This window comes from Loxodonta africana, chromosome X, assembly GCF_030014295.1.
Source record: "Loxodonta africana isolate mLoxAfr1 chromosome X, mLoxAfr1.hap2, whole genome shotgun sequence".
Classification (NCBI taxonomy): domain Eukaryota; kingdom Metazoa; phylum Chordata; class Mammalia; order Proboscidea; family Elephantidae; genus Loxodonta; species Loxodonta africana.
The window spans coordinates 4855942-4875139 of record NC_087369.1 but is presented as its reverse complement, the minus strand read 5'-3'; the positions used below and the strand labels follow the sequence as shown (position 1 = coordinate 4875139).

At 42.9% G+C, this 19198-nt stretch overlaps 1 protein-coding gene across 1 annotated transcript; it reads left to right on the top strand.

Annotated features, from left to right (window-relative positions):
• Positions 1-1287: 1287 nt before the first annotated feature.
• LOC111749427 (zinc finger protein 345-like) lies at positions 1288-17290 on the top strand. Its single transcript, XM_064278016.1, has 5 exons — positions 1288-2043; positions 8035-8124; positions 13276-13402; positions 15124-15184; positions 15700-17290. Exons 1-5 carry the CDS (start codon positions 1288-1290, stop codon positions 17165-17167), a joined length of 2502 nt encoding a protein of 833 aa, XP_064134086.1. The 3' UTR covers positions 17168-17290.
• Positions 17291-19198: the final 1908 nt, after the last annotated feature.

Sequence of the window (19198 nt, the reverse complement as noted above, 5' to 3'; positions counted from 1 at the left end):
AACCACTACAGTTTTGCTGGAGGGCTTTACCATTTTGCATTCCAACTAGCAATAGGTGTTTCCAATTTCCCTACCTCCTAACTTGTTATTTTTCTTGATTTTTTTAATTTGGCTATCCTAGTGAAAGTGAAATAGTATGTCTATGGTTTTGATTTGCCCCTCTGTAATTGCTACTAAAGAGCATCCTCCTATTGAGTTTCTTAGAGCTATTTTTTACAGAAACTTTTACCCATGGAAGCAGCAGTCAAGAAATCAAATGATGAATTGGGCAAAACTATTGTAAAAGACCAGTTTAAACTGTTAAAAGCAGAAATATCACTTTGAGAAATAAGGTGCACCTGACCCAACCAACAGTATTTTCAGTCACCTCATATGCATAGAAAAGCTGGAAATGAATAAGGAAGACTCAAGAACTGATGCCTTTGAGTTGCCGTGTTGGTGAAGAATATTCAATATAGTATGGACTGCCAGAAAAACGAAGGAATCTGTCTTGGAAGAAGTACAACCAGAATGCTACTTAGAAGCGAGGATGGCGAGAATTCGTCTGACGTACTTTGGCCATTATCAGGAGGGACAAGTCCCTGGAGAAGGACATCATGCTTGTTAAAGTAGACGAAAGAGAGGAAGACCTTAAATGAGGTGGATTGACACAGTGGCTGCAATGATGGGATCAAGAATAGCAATGGTTGTGAAGATGGTGCAGGACCGGACAGTGTTTGGTTCTCTTGTACGTATGGTCACTATGAGTTGGAACCTACCTGATTGTACCTAAGATCAGCTGTGATTTTGTATGCTTATTTTTTTCCTACTCGTGTGTGCTCTATTAGACAAATAAATTACAAATATTCAATGCTCAATGCTTTCTTGGTTTGAATGCTACCTGGCCATATTACCTGCTTTGCTTGATAAATTCATGAATATTTTCGTTATTTTGTTTTACGTTTTCCCGTATGCCCAATGAATGAGATTAATGACTAGTTTCTGTGTTCCTATTGGACTTGTGCTGCTTCTCCTGCTCACCGGAAGCGGAAGTGTGCCTCCTTGGTCGGCGTCCGTCCGGCTCCTCCGGCGTGTGACAGCAACTGCTTCCTGGAGGCCTGTGTGTGTCGGTGCGTGGACAGGTGAGGTGGTGGGCACCAGCGCACCCCAGTGCTGCTGAGGGAGCTGGGAGACTTGCGGGGTCCCGGGCCTCCCGGGCGCCGGGGTCGCTCCCTGTGTGTGTCGGTGCGTGGACAGGTGAGGTGGTGGGAGCCGCTCAGACCTGTGCTGCTCAGGGGGCGGGGAGACATGCATTGTCCCGAGTCTTCCGGGCACCTGGGTCGCTTCCTGTGTGTGTCGGTGCGTGGACAGGTGAGGTGGTGGGAGCCGCTCAGACCTGTGCTGCTCAGGGGGCGGGGAGACATGCATGGTCCCGGGTCTCCCGGGCACCTGGGTCGCTCCCTGTGTGTGTCGGTGCGTGGACAGGTGAGGTGGTGGGCACCAGCGCACCCCAGTGCTGCTGAGGGAGCCGGGAAACAAGCAGGGTCCCAGGTCTCCCGGGCGCCTGGGTCACTCCCTGTGTATGTCGGTGCGTGGCCAGGTGAGGTGGTGGGCGGCATGGGAGCCGCGCAGACGTCTGCTGCTCAGGGAGCTTGGAGACTTGTGGGGTCCGGGTCCTCCCGGGCGCCGGGGTCCCTCCCTGTGTGTGTCGGTGCGTGGACAGGTGAGGTGGTGGGAGCCGCTCAGACCTGTGCTGTTCAGGGAGCTGGGAGACATGGAGGGTCCCGGGCCTCCCGGGCGCCGGGGTCCCTCCCTGTGTGTGTCGGTGCGTGGACAGGTGAGGTGGTGGGAGCCGCTCAGACTTGTGCTGCTCAGGGGCGGGGAGATATGCACGGTCCCGAGTCTCCCGGGCACCTTGGTCGCTCCCTGTATGTGTCGGTGCGTGGACAGATGAGTTGGTGGGAGCCGCTCAGACCTGTGCCGTTTAGGAAACTGGGAGACATGGAGGGTCCCGGGCCTCCCGGGCGCCGGGGTCGCTCCCTGTGTGTGTCGGTGCGTGGACAGGTGAGATGGTGGGAGCCGCCCAGACCTGTGCTGCTAAGGAACACGGAGACATGCAGGGTGCCTTTCCTCCTGGGGTCTCGGGTCGCTCCCGGCGTCTAATGGCGCGTCCCCACGTGTTGTGGACACACAGATGCGCGGTTACCTTGAGCTGCTCCTCAGCCCTCAGTCACTGCTGGCCCCTGCGTATATTTACCTTTTACTGAGCTGTTTCTGGAGGGCTGGGCACGGGGTCGAGGACTTCGTCTAAGGGACCTTCTTTGAGCCTCCAAACACCACTGCCAGGGAGCGACAATTTGTAACGTTTTACAGAAGTCGAATAATCTCGGAGAAATTTAATACCTCGCCCGTAGACAAATATCTACTCAGTGTTAGTGTCTGAACTCAAATGCAAATCTGTTGTTACTTCAAGGGGCATAGTGATCACAGTCTCCCTGCCTGAAACGGCTCCTCTTTCTTTTCTGTCCTTCATCAGGCAGGACTTTTGTTGAGTATTAGTGGTCCTGGGGAAATGAAGATTGTGGCGAGGATTATAACCTCCTCCTTTAATGGGTATATGTATTTAGGACTGATGAACAATCAACAAACATGGCTTGGAAATAGTACGTGCATTTAGGAGCATGTTTATCCCAGTTTCAGGAGGAAAACATTTAATACAGGCACCTTTCGAGGAATTTCTTGGGCGTTAAGGCAGAAATTTTCATCACGATTGTGTGAGAAACCATACAGCCAGTCGTAGTTGGTCCGATATAAAATGTGATGTTGCTGAACGGTCTTAATGCAGGCGACGAACGATTTATAGAGATGACACACCCTGGGTGTGTAGTCTGTGCTAGATTGGGTACTGGGAATTGAACTGTAACCTAACCACTCGGGTTCTTGCCCTGTCTTATTAGCCGATTGAAATAAGATGGACACTGACTGCAAGGGCAACAGAAAGTGGCAAGTTTATTGTCTGCACATACAAGGAGCACCTGGGGTCTAGTGACCTTATGGCCACGTGCTGGCTGACTAGGGGAGTCGGGGAACTTTTTGTTTCCAGTGGCCTCAGGGGTTGGGTTGGGAACCTGGAATCTCCTGCCTTTAGCCCTCCCCTGCCTATTTTGGGGTGGGGAGAGGGTCAGGTGAAGGATGTGATTTCAATCTGTGCATGCTTCAAGGTGTAACTAGGGCTAGTCAATGGACCCAGCCACTACCTGCTGGAACTTCCTGCTCAAAACAAGCTTGAGGTTAGCAGGACAAAGGGGGGAGGGGGGAGGGGTGTTGACTGGGGTTTTCAGTATGGCTGACAGCCTGTTTCAGAACCACAGTTTCTGCTACCAAAGAAGCACAGTCCTTAAAAGTCGATGGCTTCTTGGAGCACAAACCCTGCGTATTCCTAGAGTCAGAGCGGCGAAAATTAGGAATGAAGGGAAGGTGGGAGGCCCGTGTAACGCCACTAACGCATATACTTCAGATCTTAGAGGGTCAGCGACACTGCAGTGTTGAAAAGGTCCCTTATCTTGTATAATAATTATTTCACACAGTGAAAGAGTCTAAGTAGGGCGGCCCTGGGTGGCGGAAAAGGTTCAGATTATTAGCGGAAAGGTTGGTGGATTGAAGTCACCCAGATGTGCCTTGAAAGACAGGCCTGTCTATCTGCTCCTGAAAGGTCACAGCGCTGAAAACCCTATGAAGCAAATTTCAAGTGTCTGTATTTCAGTGTCCTGTTGGAGAAATTATTGAGAGTGCCAGTGCTTAATCTTTTTTAAAGTTGCTATTAAGTATAGTTCGTGTTTTGTGTGTACATATATATTCATTTATTAGTATGGAAGGAGTCTTTTTTTCACATATTAACAAGGTGATCTAGATCTAATTACCTTAAAAACCCAATTCTTTACACACTGCAGTTCTTGAAATGTGATTTTATTTCTTTAGGTTAGTACAGCCTGAGGTTGGTGTGAAATCTTAGAAATACCAGTTTTCCTCTCTACATCCTGACAGTATCTAAGGCTCTGTCTTTCACTTACATTCGAACCAAGAAACTAAATTTCTTTCTTTCTTTTTAATAGTGTCATTTCATGGTATCTCTCTGAGTGTGTGTGTGTGTGTGTGTGTGGTAATATATATATAACAAGACTTTTTCCTTTTTCAACCATTTTTACATGCAGAATTCAACGTGAATTGCTTTCACCATGTTGTGCAACTATCACCTCTATCAATTTCCAAGATTTTCCATCACCATTAGAAGAAAGTCGGTGTCGCCTAAGCATTAACTCCCCTCCTCTCTCCCATCTTCCCCTAGTAACGATTTGGTCTCTATATACTTGCCTATTACAGATACTTAAGTGAGATTGTACAAGATTTATACTTTTGTGTCTGACTTGTTTAACTTAGCATAGTGTTTTCAAGGTTCATCCATAGCGTAACATTTATGAGAACTTAATCTCTTTTTATGGCCGAATAAAATTCTATTCTTTTAATCCATGCATCTGTTGATGGACATTTGGTTTTTCTTACACTTTTTTGCTATTTTGAATAGTGGTGTTTGAACATTGGTGTAAAAATAGCTGTTTGCATCCCTACTTTCAAGCCTTTTGTGTATCTACTTGTTAGGTATCATTGAGGTAATTTTAGACTCATGGTGAGACCACGTGACAGAGTAGAGATGTAGTGTAGGGTTTTTTTTCCTGTAATTTTAACGAAAGCAAATCATGGCGTCTTTGCCACAGAGGCGCTTGGGTGGGTGTAAAGTGCCAACTTTTTTTTTCTTTAATTATATAATTTTATAATTTTGTTGTGGAGAATATACACAGCAAAACATACACTAATTCAACATTTTCTACAGGTACTGTTTACTGACATTGATTACTTTCGTCCAGTCACACAACTATTCTCACTGAATTTTTCTGAGTTGTTCTCCCCTTAACGTAAACTCAGTGCTCCCTAGGGTTCCTGTCAGCTCTTTCGAGTTGCTGTTGTCAGTTTGATCCCACACAGACAGTTTTCTAAAGAGCAGAATGTTCAAGGCTCATTGTTTACTAGTTAAGCTAAACTATTGTTCGATTTTAAGAAGACTCTAATGGATATTTTTGGTTTAAGGTTTAAAGATGATCGCAGGGCAATAGCTTCAGGGGTTCATCCAACCTTCATGGCTCCAGGAGGCCTGGAGTCCATAAGAATTTGAAATTCTGTTGTGCATTTTCCCTCTTTAGATCAGGATTCTGCTCTAGAAGTTTCGATGAAGATATTCCGTAATGGCAGCCAGGCACTCTCCTGTTCTTCTACTCTCATGGCCAATGAGGCAGCTGTTCCTGGAGGCAGTTACCACACATTCCTTATCCTCCTCCTTTTCCTGACTCAACTTTTTCCTCGGTTGTTCCAGGTGAATACAGACCAACTTTTGTGCCTTGGATGGCAGCTTGTAAGACCCCAGGCACCACACAGTGAACTAGGAGGTTAAATCACTCAACACGTTATTAGGCCAGTTAACTGCGATGTCCCATGAAAGCGTAACCTCAACCTCCAAAGCAAGGAACCACGTCCCATGAGGTATATGGTTGTTCATCAGCAGCCTCAACATCTGCTCTTTTTGTTGTTATTCGTACCGTCAGTCTTTTGGTTAGCAAGCGGGTACTTAACCATTTGCACCATCTGCACTCCTATAAGTGGAAATTTCTGGGTCATAGGCTATTCGTATGTTTAACATTTTGAAAAACAGGCACACTTTTCCACAGAGGCTGAACCATTTTGCAACCCTCCGGCAATTTCTTCATATTCTCCCCAACTCTGTTGTTTCTGATAGTAGCCATCCTCCTAGGGATGAGGTGGTGTGTCTTGTGGTTTGGGTTTGCATTTCCCTAATGACAAGGGCATTCATCATCTTTTCATGTGTTTATTGACCATTTGCTTATCATCTTTGGTGAAATGTCTCCTTCAGTTTTTTGCCCAATTTTACAGTTGTTGCTGACACTTAGGAGGTCTTTCTCTGTCCTGGATACTAAACCCTTATGGCATGTATGATTCCCAAATGCAGTGAAACCTGCGAAAGCTGGAACCTCTAAGGTGGAAACCTGTCAGAGTAGGAAAACTCAAATATTTTCCATTAAAGAAGTGACGAAAAAGTGGCAAGGCTGCGCTGTGTAAAAGGCGGAAAAATTGCAAGACCCAGAAAAAGAAGGCAATCCTGTCAAATTCCAGCTCTCACAGATTTCAGTGTACTTTCTCCCATTCTGTAGATTGTCTCTTCCCTTTGTTGAGAGTCTTAATTGATCTGTTTTGTCTTTTATTCCTTGAGCTTTTTGCTATTGTAGCTCAGAATCCATTGTTGAAAGCTAGTGTGTGGAGAAAAGAAAGGTGCTTCTTTTTTTAAATTGTAAAAATAGTGTATGAGTCAAAAACTTTAAAACTGCGTACAGTAAAGCCAATTATTAAACAGCACTTTTAATCTCAACATGGTGTTGAATAATGTGGTGCCTTCTATTTTCCTTCTCTAGAGATAGATTTTCTAGGAGTAGTCCCATTCTGGATTGGACTTTCGTTTGGAGACATGACCGTTGTCATGTTACTTCATGTCAAATTCAAGCCTTCATTCAAAACTACTGAGTTTTCCTCGGTGAGAATCTAAGAAATGCTCCTCAGATACCATGACAATATCAGCTTTTTTTTTTTTTTTCTTTTCCAGGGAAGAAAGCTTTCTTCATTTTATTAGTTTCTTTTCTCTCTCTCTCTCTCTCACATGCACACACGGTAGTCATTTAATTTCTTATTCAACGAAACAGGTTAAACCACATGAAGTTCCATGTTGGCGTTTTTCTGAGTTACCACAAAGGCAGGTTCACATGCTTCCTCCATATACGCCTGGGTGTTTACAAAGATCTAAAGAATTCACTGTAACGTGTACAAGTGTAAGCAGGGGTTCAGTTAAAATAAGGGATGTCTTCACTCAGGAGAAGTCTTCACACAGCCTTGAAAGTCAAGCAGAAAAAAAGAAGCTTTTCATCCAGAAGCTGACTGTAATTACCAGCCCCTGGTCTGCATCAAGCTCGTCCAGTCCCTTAGTACAGTAACCAAATGTCTGCTGTCAGACGTTAGAATCTGTGCCAGGAACCATTAATTATTTGCTAAAGGCCTCATCCGTGCCAACACTCTGCTCTTCCTCTCCTTTAGCTTGCAGCTTCAGAAGTGGGAATGCAGCCTGTTTCAGAGGACACAGTGTGATTGTTCGTGGCCAGCAGAAGACGGCCCACAGGATGAGATTCAGGCTCCTGGGTCCCAATGGACTCAGACACCAAGTCCTTCCCATAGCCCACCTGGAACACTAAGGACTGTAACGCTCTGAAACCTAACGTGTCCAAGACAGAGCTTTTAAAGTCTCACCTGAACAAATCTACTTCTCACCTGGCTTTCCCAGCCGGTAAGCTGCACCAGCCTTCATTCATTCACTGCATTCAGGGAAACAGTCCAAGCTACCGTGAGAGGGGAGCTCCCTTAGGAAGGCAGCTCTGAACTTTCTTCTCCTATTTCTCTTTTCAGAGGAAGTTACAGTCTCCACCCAGCAGCAAGAGGCAGATATCAACAATGTAAACCAAGCCAACTCTCAATCACATCCAGAAAAAATCCACATATTTTACCCTCTCTGACAAGACCCTCCACATCTGACTTAAATTGAGAACACCCTCATATTTCATAGGCTCTTGACATCTTTTTAGAAAAAACCTTTTCAGACATGTCAACATTTTCCCTGCCTTTCAGCCTTCACACCAAGTATTTCTGCTGATTAGAGGAAAACTTTTAAACACTAGGAACTCAATAATTCCTATAATTCTTCTCTCACTTCAAATGTCACCTCTGCAGAAAGTGCCCCTCCTCTCCCCTCAGTTATTCCCACTCATTTCTATGTTTAAATGTCATTGAGGTTTTCAGAATGAGGTAAATCCAATTGAGGTTGACATTAACCTTCATGATGCAAGTAAAAGCAAACTGAGTGCAATGTTCCATTTCCCTATGTGACAGACTTTTAGCAAGCCCAAAACTGTGAAGCTCTGCATTGTGCTGCTGGCAGCTTTCATGCCCTCTCTGCCCTGTTGGTTGCTTAAGGGTCTGGTGAGTTCACTTGAGCTGTGATGCCCATTATCCAGGTATTGCTATTTCAATTAAAAGTAATTAAAACTAAAAGTAGAGTTCCTTCATTGCACTAGTCATATGTTCTGTGGTGAAGAGGCACCTGGGGCTAGTGGCTACCATATTGGACTGTACAGAAACAGAACATGTCTATCTTCACATAAAGTACTCTTGGATAGTGCTGCTGAAGACTATATATAACAGGTAATAATCTGTGTGTGTCCTCAATGATCAGTGTCAAAGGCCAGAAGGAACAAGAAGACAAAATACAGAGTGTCTGCCCATAGATTTATCATCTAGCTTGGGAGACAGTTTTAAAGAAAGAATGAAAAACTAAGGATATGTGATATCTGTATTAAAAAGACCTAACCCGAGAGTGAGGTTCAACTGCTTGAAAAGGGAAATTATTTCAGTGAAGATTCAGAAAACTGGGTTTTTTTTTTTAGCTACATACAGTGTTGTGTAGAGCTGATACCATTTTGTATGGGTGGGGGTGGAAAGAGTATTTCAGTTGGGAAAAATAAATGTGTATATCCCTGAGACAGCAGAGAACCCAGTATTATCCATTCATTGATGGAAGTCAGAGATGATTAAAGCAGAGAAAACAACAAGTGAGTGGTGAGGTTTGTGTGAGCTGGGTTAGAACAGATCGTTTAGAACTGTGCTGAATACTCTGGGCTTTTGGAAGGCCCATGGACAGCCACTGATGGGCACTGAGCATTTCCTATGCCACAGATAGAATTTGGAAGTGACAACGATGATTGAACGGTGTCAGGCAGGAGCCTGTTATGAACAAGTTAGGGAACATTGTGAGGAGGCCTAGACGCGGAGATTGATTGTGAATCAGGAGGATAGCCAGTAATTTAATAGAGGTGTGGATGGATGAAAGGGCATCCCTTCATAGACTGCTCATTCCTGTACATCACTGAATGCTTCTCACGGTTCAATGTCAATGTGCATAACCCCCGGATCTGGTTGAAATGCAAATTTTGATTGAGAAATTCTGGGATGGGACTTGAGTTTTCCACATACTGAACAAGCTCGTGGTTTATGCTGGAAATACTAGTCGAGAAATAATGATGGGAATTAAAATTAGAGAGCTGTATTACAGAAAATAAAAAAGAAGGAAAACGTGTAGAGGGGAGACACTCGTGTAAAGATCTTGCAACAGAGAATTCAATGACAGTGAGAGCAAGAAATGAAATAGGACTCAAGCTGGAGAGGGAGCAGGGTGAAAAGAAATAGGAAGTGAGGTAGGAGATGGGTCCTTCGTGAAAACATAAAAGTTTTCTGATTTATTTGTTGATCTGGTTAATATCAGAAAGAGAAAGTGTTCAGGAATCCCCCCAGATTTCTGAAAATCTTAGTGAGTGGTGTTCTCATGGTTTGAAAATGAAGGGGGAAAAATACCATAAAAGTCAACGGGCAGAAAGAAATGTTAGTTACTTCCAAAGGAACAGAAAAAATACTGATCAGATATTACAGTGTCATAAAAGAGATGAAAAAGTTTTAGAAAAGCACAGTGGAAGGTTTTTTACAGCACATAACTTAAAAATAAATGAACCAGGATGAGTTCATTGTCAATATATGAAAAGTATGTTTTTAAAATTTCACCCATGTTAATGTCAGATAACAGTGACATCTGACACCAGGAACAAAGGTACATAGATAAGCCCACAACTTGAACATTGAATCCCTAAGTCCCTGGAGGAAATCAGGTTCAAGTTTTGCACGCTGGCCAGGCCTGCTTGCTCCTCATGCTGTGAGAGAGGTAAATTCCTCCATGTGTGATCTTGTTGCAGAAAGGAGAGGCCTGTGGAGCTTCCTGAAGAATGCAGGTGTGTGCTGTGGGGGCTGGAGCCTGTTCTGCCTTTAGTGTAAAGGCCCTCAGGGTGGAGCATTGCCCTGAGCCTGGGAGGAGGCCAAAGGCCTGTCAGTCCCTGCTTCCTCCACACTGTTTCTTCCCCATCCTTCTTCCATTTCAGGCCTCAGGTGTGGTGCAGGGAGAACTAGTCCAGTCCAGGCAGCTGGGGACCTCAGGCGACCATCTGGCACATCCATCAATCACAGGGAAGGATTTCAATTGCTGTCACTGGTGTGTGGACCAAGCATTATTCATCTGCCTCCAGACTGCCCAGGCCTCTGCTTCCAGTCCTGTCCCTCTTCCTGGAAGTGGCTTCTTGGGGTCAGAGACGTCATTCCATAGACGCCCCGAAGATGGAGAAGAAAATGGTGAGTTCCACGCAGAACTGGGTTATCCTTAGCATTATGTGGGTGAGGCTGGATGTGAATTGTTGGGAAGCAGCCGTGTGCTGCGGGGCTGTGGTTTCAGTGAAGAAGACAGTGACAGAGGAGGCTGAGGAACTGAGCCCTAGGAGGCACCCTAATACCTTGCTCCACTGTCTCTGGGCCCTTCATCCCTACATACATGGCATTTGAAGATTTGAATACCTGGTGTCACCTTCCTTATGTGACTCTCAGAGGTAGCATCACACGGTGTTAATATCCCCCCTTCCCCCGTCCCGGTTCTTGGTGTTCTGTGTTGAATGACAGAGTCCTCTGTCCTGAATCTGAAGACGGAGCAGCTCTGGCTGTGGAGGCTGAGCCCCGACCCTCTAGAGCCATCCTTGTCCCATGTCTCTGAACAGTGGTCTTGAGTCCCCCTAGGCACTGGAGCACTTTGAGTCTTTAAAGGATTGAGAGGTATCATACCAGTTTCCTCCACTGCTCAAAAGTGTAAAATTACTCAGCATTTCACTAAGATTAAAAGCCAGATTCTTTTCAGTTGCCAACGAGTTCCCCCGAACATGATAAGCCCACTGACCCCAATCACCCCTCCAGATTCCTAAGACGGTTTTTCCTCTGCATTGCATTCGGCTCCAGCCACGTGGGCCTTTGGCTCTTCCTAAGACATCCAAGACACCTTCACACCTTCTGACCTGTGCTCTGGCTGTTTCCTCCTTCTAGAATGGTTTCTTCTCAAAGACCTGAATTCTTTTATAGAACACATTGCCACATGATAGTTATATATACATGTTTATGTATTTAAATTTACTGTCCCCACTCAAAGAATTTACTATCCATGTTCATCTGGGTGTTTGTTTTGTTCACTGCTGTATCTGCTTTGCCAATGTGCAGTAGTCTCTGTGTCAGTAGGACCTGAATCAATTTTAATGAATGAATGTGGCCACAGTTAAGGGTCTGGAGGGAAGAAGTCTTTTCTGAGACACAGGGCTTTGCCAGGAGAAGTATGTCCTGGTTGTATGAATTGAATAGAAGGTTTACCTTTTTCTCCTCTTCCTAGTGTCCTCCAGTACTTTAGTTTATCGACTGGGTTTGGGCTTTTTTTTTTTTATGGTGTTATTGGACGGTAAGAGCAAAAATAACAACAAAAGTGTATGCATATGGACAGAAATGGAGTTGTCAGCAATTTAGACTTCAAAGAGAAATTGACCTGCATTGTGATCCTGGCTCAGCAGAGTTCCATGTGGGAAACACTGAGGATGTGATTAAATGATCATCTCTAACTTTACTCAGCTATGACCTGTCTGACATAATATCTGCTTAGAAGAGTCAAGAAAGAAAAATCACAGTTGCTCAGTACATGGGACATTTCATCATTATTCTATAATAAATATCAGGGTTTTTGATGAGTTTAAAATATATAACCTCGCCCACTGCAGTGGAGGAGACCTTTGGATTTGGGCTCTGGTTCAAAGTTGTTGTGACCCCATCATACCAGGACGGATTAGAGATGTCATAGGCTGCTCACGTCACCATTTCCGTGACAAGAGGAGTCTTCTTTCTCTAAAATTACTCTGTTTTAGCACTCAGGGTGTCTTTTAGCAGCCTTTTCTCTCCTCTTGACACGAGGAACCCAACGGATTGCTGCTGTTTCAAAAAGGTCACTCTTACAGACCAGGGGATTCCAGTGGTCAGGGTTCAGGTAGTCATGGTTAGGTGCCTTCCAGGGGCTGCGAATGTGAGAGAATTCTGAAGCACAGCCCCTAGAGGCTGGTGTGTAAGTCATTTCCTAGGCTCCATGGGCAATTTAAGTGGTAAACCATCTGCATTTCAGCTTACTTATAAAATTAATTTTTTTGTGGTAGAATTTATACCTAACAAAATGTTTGTCCATTGAACAGTGTTTACAGGTATAGTTTGGTGACACTGATTGTGTTCATCATGTTTTACAGTCATCCCAACCAAAAACCAAACCAAGTGCCATCAAGTTGATTCCAACTCCTAGCGATCGTATAGGACAGAGTACCACTGCCCCATAGACTTTCCGAAGAGCGCCTGGCGGATTTGAACTGCCGAGACTTTGGTTAGCAGCCGTGGCACTTAACCACTAAGCCACCAGGGTTCCCAGATGGAAATGGTAACCTTTTCTCACTGAGCAAACACAAGGGTGTGCTGTTGTTGTTTCTGCAGAGGTTTTGCTCCTTGTCATCCTCTAACATTAGACTGTGTTTGTGGACCTATTACATTCCCACCTTGGGCCTTGGTGCTCTCTGTTGAATGAGAGTTTCCTGACCTGAATGAGCCACATACTTATCTCTAAGAGTTGAAGAAAATGTGACCAGCTCAGTGTTTGGGTTGCTAGTGTGTTGATAATTGGCCCCTGGTCCTCCCATGGTTGTGAGAAACAAAAGCAAAACTGCCCTTCTGCAGTGTTTACCAGTTACTCTACATCATCCTGTCTCCACCCGGTGCTTTATGTTTTGTTGAGTGTGTTCTGGTAGGGCTTACGGAAGGAGTGGTAATTGTTTGTTCTCAAGGAAGTGAAGATCTGAATGAGAGCATTTCTGTAATGTCTGCTATGTTTTCTAACCATTCCATACAGTAAAGAGAGAGGAGAATATGACTGCAATTGGTCACAGTCGAGATGTAGAGAGAGAATTTCAGTGCTGGAAGTCTGTGAGACAGAAAGCAATCAGTGAGGAAGTGAATGTAGTTAGTGAAGGGACGAGGCTGATGGCCATACCCTAGAATACACCTTGATAGTACACAGAACCTTGTGTCAAATCCCTAAGAATCCTCTGTTCCCCAGGACTGTCAGCCTCACCCTTCATTCTTGTACACACTGAAGTCCATGGTACCTTGCTGATGCAGAATGTGCCAATGTTTTAGGACTCAGTCGTTGTTGAGGACGTGGCTGTGGTTTTTACCTCGGAAGAGTGGGCTTTGCTGGATCTTACTCAGAGGAAACTCTACAGAGATGTGATGATCGAAACCTTCAGAAACCTGGCCTCAGTAGGTAGGACGAGATTCCTTTTTTTTTTTTTTGGTTTTCTATTATTCCTTTAGTGAACAAAACTATTTTACTCATTAAGTTTACTGCAGAATTTGGGCTGAGGAATGAGAATAAATCATTAAATAAAGGAGGCATGGTCCTTTGGCCCATAGAGCTCATGTATCTTGGCTTTCCGTGAACACAAAGCAGTATGTATTATACTTAGCTTTCATTTCTCTTGTGATTAAAAGCCTTGAGGCTCTTTAAGTGTTGTAAATGTAAGCACTGGCTTTAGGGGTCACTTTGGGGCACTGAGAGTATTGTATTTGGGGACCGCGTAGAGTATTAGTGTGTTCATTACAAGTTTCACATGATTATTTTGCTGCAAATCAACCCACACCTGTCTATCTTCAGAGACCCTGAAGAGCAAAGTATTGCCTCAATGTCAAGGAACTCCTCATTACTCTTCACTGTCTTCCCTCATGATAAGCGTTTCTTCATGAGCACCATGTCAGCTCTACACATATTTTCCCAGAGACACAACTTCACAGAAACCTGAGCTTCCTTTTCTCACTTTAGCAATCCTTTCACAGCTGCAGTTATGCGGATCCTTTTCCTCTTTTAATGTTACATGTATATCGTGTCCAGTGTATTTCTACTTAGCTCTAACTAAATTTGTTCATGCCTCCGTCACTGTAAAAGTTCATAGAAGTATGTCCTAGTAAACTGCTTCTAAACCATTGCTAAAGTGCTGAAACAGTGAAATGTGGCTACGTCTTTATTAACAGTGGTCTTTTTTCCCCAAATAATTTCTTTCCATTTGTTTCATATTGTGAACCTCAACTTGAATTATTGGGTCAGACTTTGGAAACCTTTAGGATGGAGAAAAGTTACCCTGCAAAGATATAATGGTGGGATACATAAAAAATAACACCTGGTCCTCCATGTTAGGAGAAATCTCTGAATCACACAGTAATAAAGATGATCATAAAAACCAAGAGAGACGTTTGAGGTGAGTTTCATTGAAAGAAGGGAAAACGGTGCTTCTGGAGAAAATCCTAAGTTGTGATGACATTAAAATACACATTCATATGCTGATGTGTCTATACCAAGGCTTCCAACTGTTTCAGGACAGTTCAGTAATTGCAAACATAAAGAAGGATGCATAGCCACCAAACTTGTTGCCTGTTGGATTTTGACGTGAGCAGAGAACACTTGGCAGTGCCCTGCACAAAGATGGTGTCCCACTACACTGCTTTGAATGTGTGTTGCTCGTCACAGTCCTGTTGTTGAGTGTTCTGCAGCAGGTTCCTGAAACTTTTTCGAATTCATGCAGATCGGATTATCGACAGTACTGTGGGGAGCAATGCACATTGAAAGCTGTGAGATTGGCTGCCATCTTTGTTCAGGGCTCTGTGGTTTGTTCCCAACACAGGTTGAAATTCGATGGGCAACCGGTACCCAACGCGAACACTGCCGTTATTTACTTTGGCAATTGTTGAAGCAATACAAACCAGTTTGAAGCCCTGATATGTGCTTATGCATATATAAATATATATATATATGTACGTATATTGTGTATGTATAAACTTTGCTGAAAACTTACTTGTTCAGAGAATTTTCACAATCTTTTCATAAATGTGTGTCAGACATTGAGTATTTGAAACATATTTCACTTAAACACAATGATCAGAAAGCCTCATATTTTAGAAAAACAGTGACAATTATTGTATTATTTCTGCTAGATGATTTGAACTATGAAACAGGAGAGAAGTCAAGCAATAAACTGCATGTTCGCTTTGTTAGGTAATGTTGAAGTGGAAATAATTGATTTCCAACAACATGTTGCCTGTTTTTAACAGAATTCATACAGTGGAAAACCTCCGTGAAAGTAAGGAAGACAATCCGTGTGGGAAACCCTTCAGCTGGATTCCAAATCTTACCGTGCAGAAAAGAAATCCTCCAGAAGTAAATCCTTTTGAATGCTCTGACTGTGAAAAAGCCATTATGGATCCCTCATCACATAACCACCATACTTGTCAGTTTATGGCATTTAGAGAAGCCTGTGGTGGTACCACTCCTATGAGATCTCTTAGTGGGAAGAATCCCCATAAGTGTGAGGTATGTAGGAAGGATTTCATTTGTATCTCAACTCTTAAGAGTCCTGTGACAACACTCATTAGTGACAATCAGTATAAATGTAATGAGTATGGGAAAGATTTCTGTAGTTTCTCGTCCTTTTGGACACATGTGAGAGGTCATAAGGGTGAATGTAAAGAAAGTTCTTCTAGTGACCCTTTATCCCTCCCTTTGTATAACAGAGATAAGCCTTATGAATGTAGGGAATTTAGGAAAGCCTTTAATTTTTCCTCAGCCCTCACTGCACATTTAGGAACTCACACTGGAGAGAGGCCTTATGAATGTAATGATTGTGGGAAAGACGTTAGACAATCCTCAAAAATCACTGTACATAGAAGGATTCACAGTGGAGAAAGACCTTATGAATGTAAGGAATATGGAAAAGACCTTAAGTGTTCCTCACATCTCACTAATGATAGAAGAACTCACCGTGGAGACAAGCCATATAAATGTACAGAATGTGGGAAAGCCTTTAGTCAGGCTTCATCCCTTATTACACATATAAGAACTCACAACGGACAGAGGCCTTATGAATGTAAGAAATGTGGGAAAGCCTTTAGTTATTCTTCAGGAATTGCTTCACATATGAGAACTCATATTGGTGTCAGACCTTATGAATGTAAGGAATGTAGGAAAACATTTAAGTATTCTTCTAACTTCACTTCACATGTAAGAACTCACAGTGGAGAGAAGCCTTATGAATGTAAGCAATGTGGAAAAGCCTTTAGGAAGTCCTCAGTCCTCATGACACATAGAAGAATTCATACTGGAGAGAGGCCATATGAATGTAAGGAATGTGGGAAAGCCTTTAGAGAGCCCTCACACCTCACCTCGCATATGCGAACTCACAGTGGAGAGAGGCCTTATGAATGTGAGGAATGTGGGAAAGCCTTTCGTCACTCAGGAAACCTCACTAACCATATAAGAACTCACAATGGGCAGAGGCCTTATGAATGTAAGGAATGTGGGAAAGCCTTTCGTCAGCTCTCAACCCTCACTACACATATAAAAATTCACAGTGGAGAGAAGCCTTATGAATGTAAGCAGTGTGGGAAAGTCTTTAGGCAGTCCTCAGGCCTCATGACACATAGAAGAATTCATACTGGCGAGAGGCCATACCAATGCAAGGAATGTGGGAAAGCCTTTAGTTATTCTTCAGCGATGGCTTCACATAGGAGAGCTCATAATGGTGTCAGGCCTTATGAATGTAAGGAATGTGGGAAAACGTTTAGATATTCTTCTAACTTCACTTCACATATAAGAACTCACAGTGGAGAGAGCCCTTATGAATGTAAGGAATGTGGGAAAGTCTTTAGGCAATCCTCAAACCTCATTGTACATAGAAGGATTCACAGTGCAGAAAGGCCTTATGAATGTAAGGAATGTGGAAAAGCCTTTAAGTGTTCCTCACATCTCACTAATCATAGAAGAACTCACAGTGGAGACAAGCCATATAAATGTACAGAATGTGGGAAAGCCTATAGTCAGGCTTCATCCCTTACTACACATATCAGAACTCACAATGGACAGAGACCTTATGAATGTCAGAAATGTGGGAAAGCCTTTAATTACTCTTCAGTAATTGCTTCACATATGAGAACTCATACTGGTGTCAGGCCTTATGAATGTAAGACATATAAAAACTCATAGTGGAGGACTTACGAATGTAAGGAGCGTGAGAAAGCCTATCCTTGTTCATCACATCTCACATCACATATAAGATCTCACTGTGGAAAGACTACTCTGTCAAAAGGGGGGAGTTTCATCCTTAATTCTATAATTTCAAACAGCAAATTTCTGAAAGTCAGTGATAAAAGAACAAAGTTTCTCAGTGTGTAACAAAGCAGTACTACCTCTAAGAAGGAGTCATTAGAAATCCTTTGTGCCTATGAAAGTTTCATTTTCACTATGGGGTCGTCCTCACCAGTGTTTGTTACTTTCTCAGTCCAAGCTAAAATTTACCTTTCGGAAAGTCTTTGACTGTAACAAATAAACCTGTAGGGAATACCCAGGAGCAAATGTGGTTTTATATTTGTTAATATTTTTATAGATGTTATTTTGTATACAATGAAATACACTCTTCTTGTATTTGGTTTAAGAGTGTTTTTTGAAAAAAATGGTATTCCATGGAAATTCCACTTTGGAATATAAGCTGACAGTTCCTTCGAAATCTAAACACAGTCCTCCCATTCTGATCTAGCAGTAATACTCCTAGGTATTTACCCACATGAGTTAAAAACATATATCCATATAAAAACCTGCTCACAAATGTTTATAGCAGCTTTCTTCATAATTACAATAATTGAAAGCACCCAAAATGTCATTGAATAGGTAAATCTGAAAACAAATGGTGAGACATCCATACAATGGTTTATTATTCAGTGATGAAAATAATTAAGCTATCAAGGTAGGAAAAGTTATGGAAGAATCTCAAATCCACACTAAGTGAAAGAAGCCGGTCTAGAAAAGCTACATCCTGTGTGATCCCAAGCTTATGACATTCTGGAAAAGTATGAAGTGTAGAGGCAGTACAAAGATCATTGATTGCCAGGGGTTTGGGGAGAGGGAGGAGGAACGAATAGGTGGAGCCCAGGAAATTTTTACAACTGTGTAACTATTCTGTAAGATATGTAATGATGGACTGATGACAGTATGCATTTGTCAAAACCTATAGGAGTATAAACACAAAGAGTGAACTCTGATGAAGTCTATGTATTTTAGTTGAAAACCACATCTCACTATTGATGTGCCCGTTGTTAGAAACGTATCCCACACCACAGGAATGCAACATACTAACAATAGGAGAAACACTGGTTGTAGGTGGGATGCATGGGGAGTCTGTACTTGATGCACAATTTTTCAGTAAATACTCATGTCTCTGAAAACAAAGTGAATTTCAAAACTATGAAAAATATGCAATCCCATTTTTGTTTTGTTTTTATAACAGAGGGTGCAGAATCTATTGAAATTTCTTATATCTTTTTCGTATGAACTAAGTAGACATCATTTGTTTTTGTTTCTTATAAGTGAATTTAAAAACTATTGTAAAATGCATGTAAAAAATAAATTTTGCCATTTTAACCATCTGAAGTGTACAAATTCATTAGTTACATTCACAATGTTGTGCAACCATCAACCCTAATTCAAAACTTCTTCATCCCATCCCATTTGGAACAAAGGAGAATGCAGAAAACCAAACACACACAGAAAATATTAGCCCAAAGTACTAAAGGAGTACATGAACCAGAGACTGCACCAGCCTGAGACCAGAACAACTAGATGGTGCCTGGCTGCCAGCAATGACTGTCCTACCAGGGAACACAACACAGTCTCTGACAAAACAAGATAAAAATGTAGAACAGAGCTCAGATTCATGTTTGAGCAGATTTCATGGTCTTACAGAGACTGGAGGACCCCCCAAAACTATGGCCCCCGGACACACTGTGAACCGCTAACTGAAATCATTCTCCAAGCCCACTCATCAGACAAAGATTAGACAGGAGTGTAAAACCAAAAGTAATAAGCATGAGGAATGTGCTTCTTAGTTCAATTAGATTTATAAGACCAAATAGGTAGCTCCTGCCCAAAAGCAGAATAAGAAGGCAGGAAAGGACAGGGAAATTGGTCAAATGGACACAGCGAACCCAGGGGATTCCAACTAATGCCACAAAACAATATGTA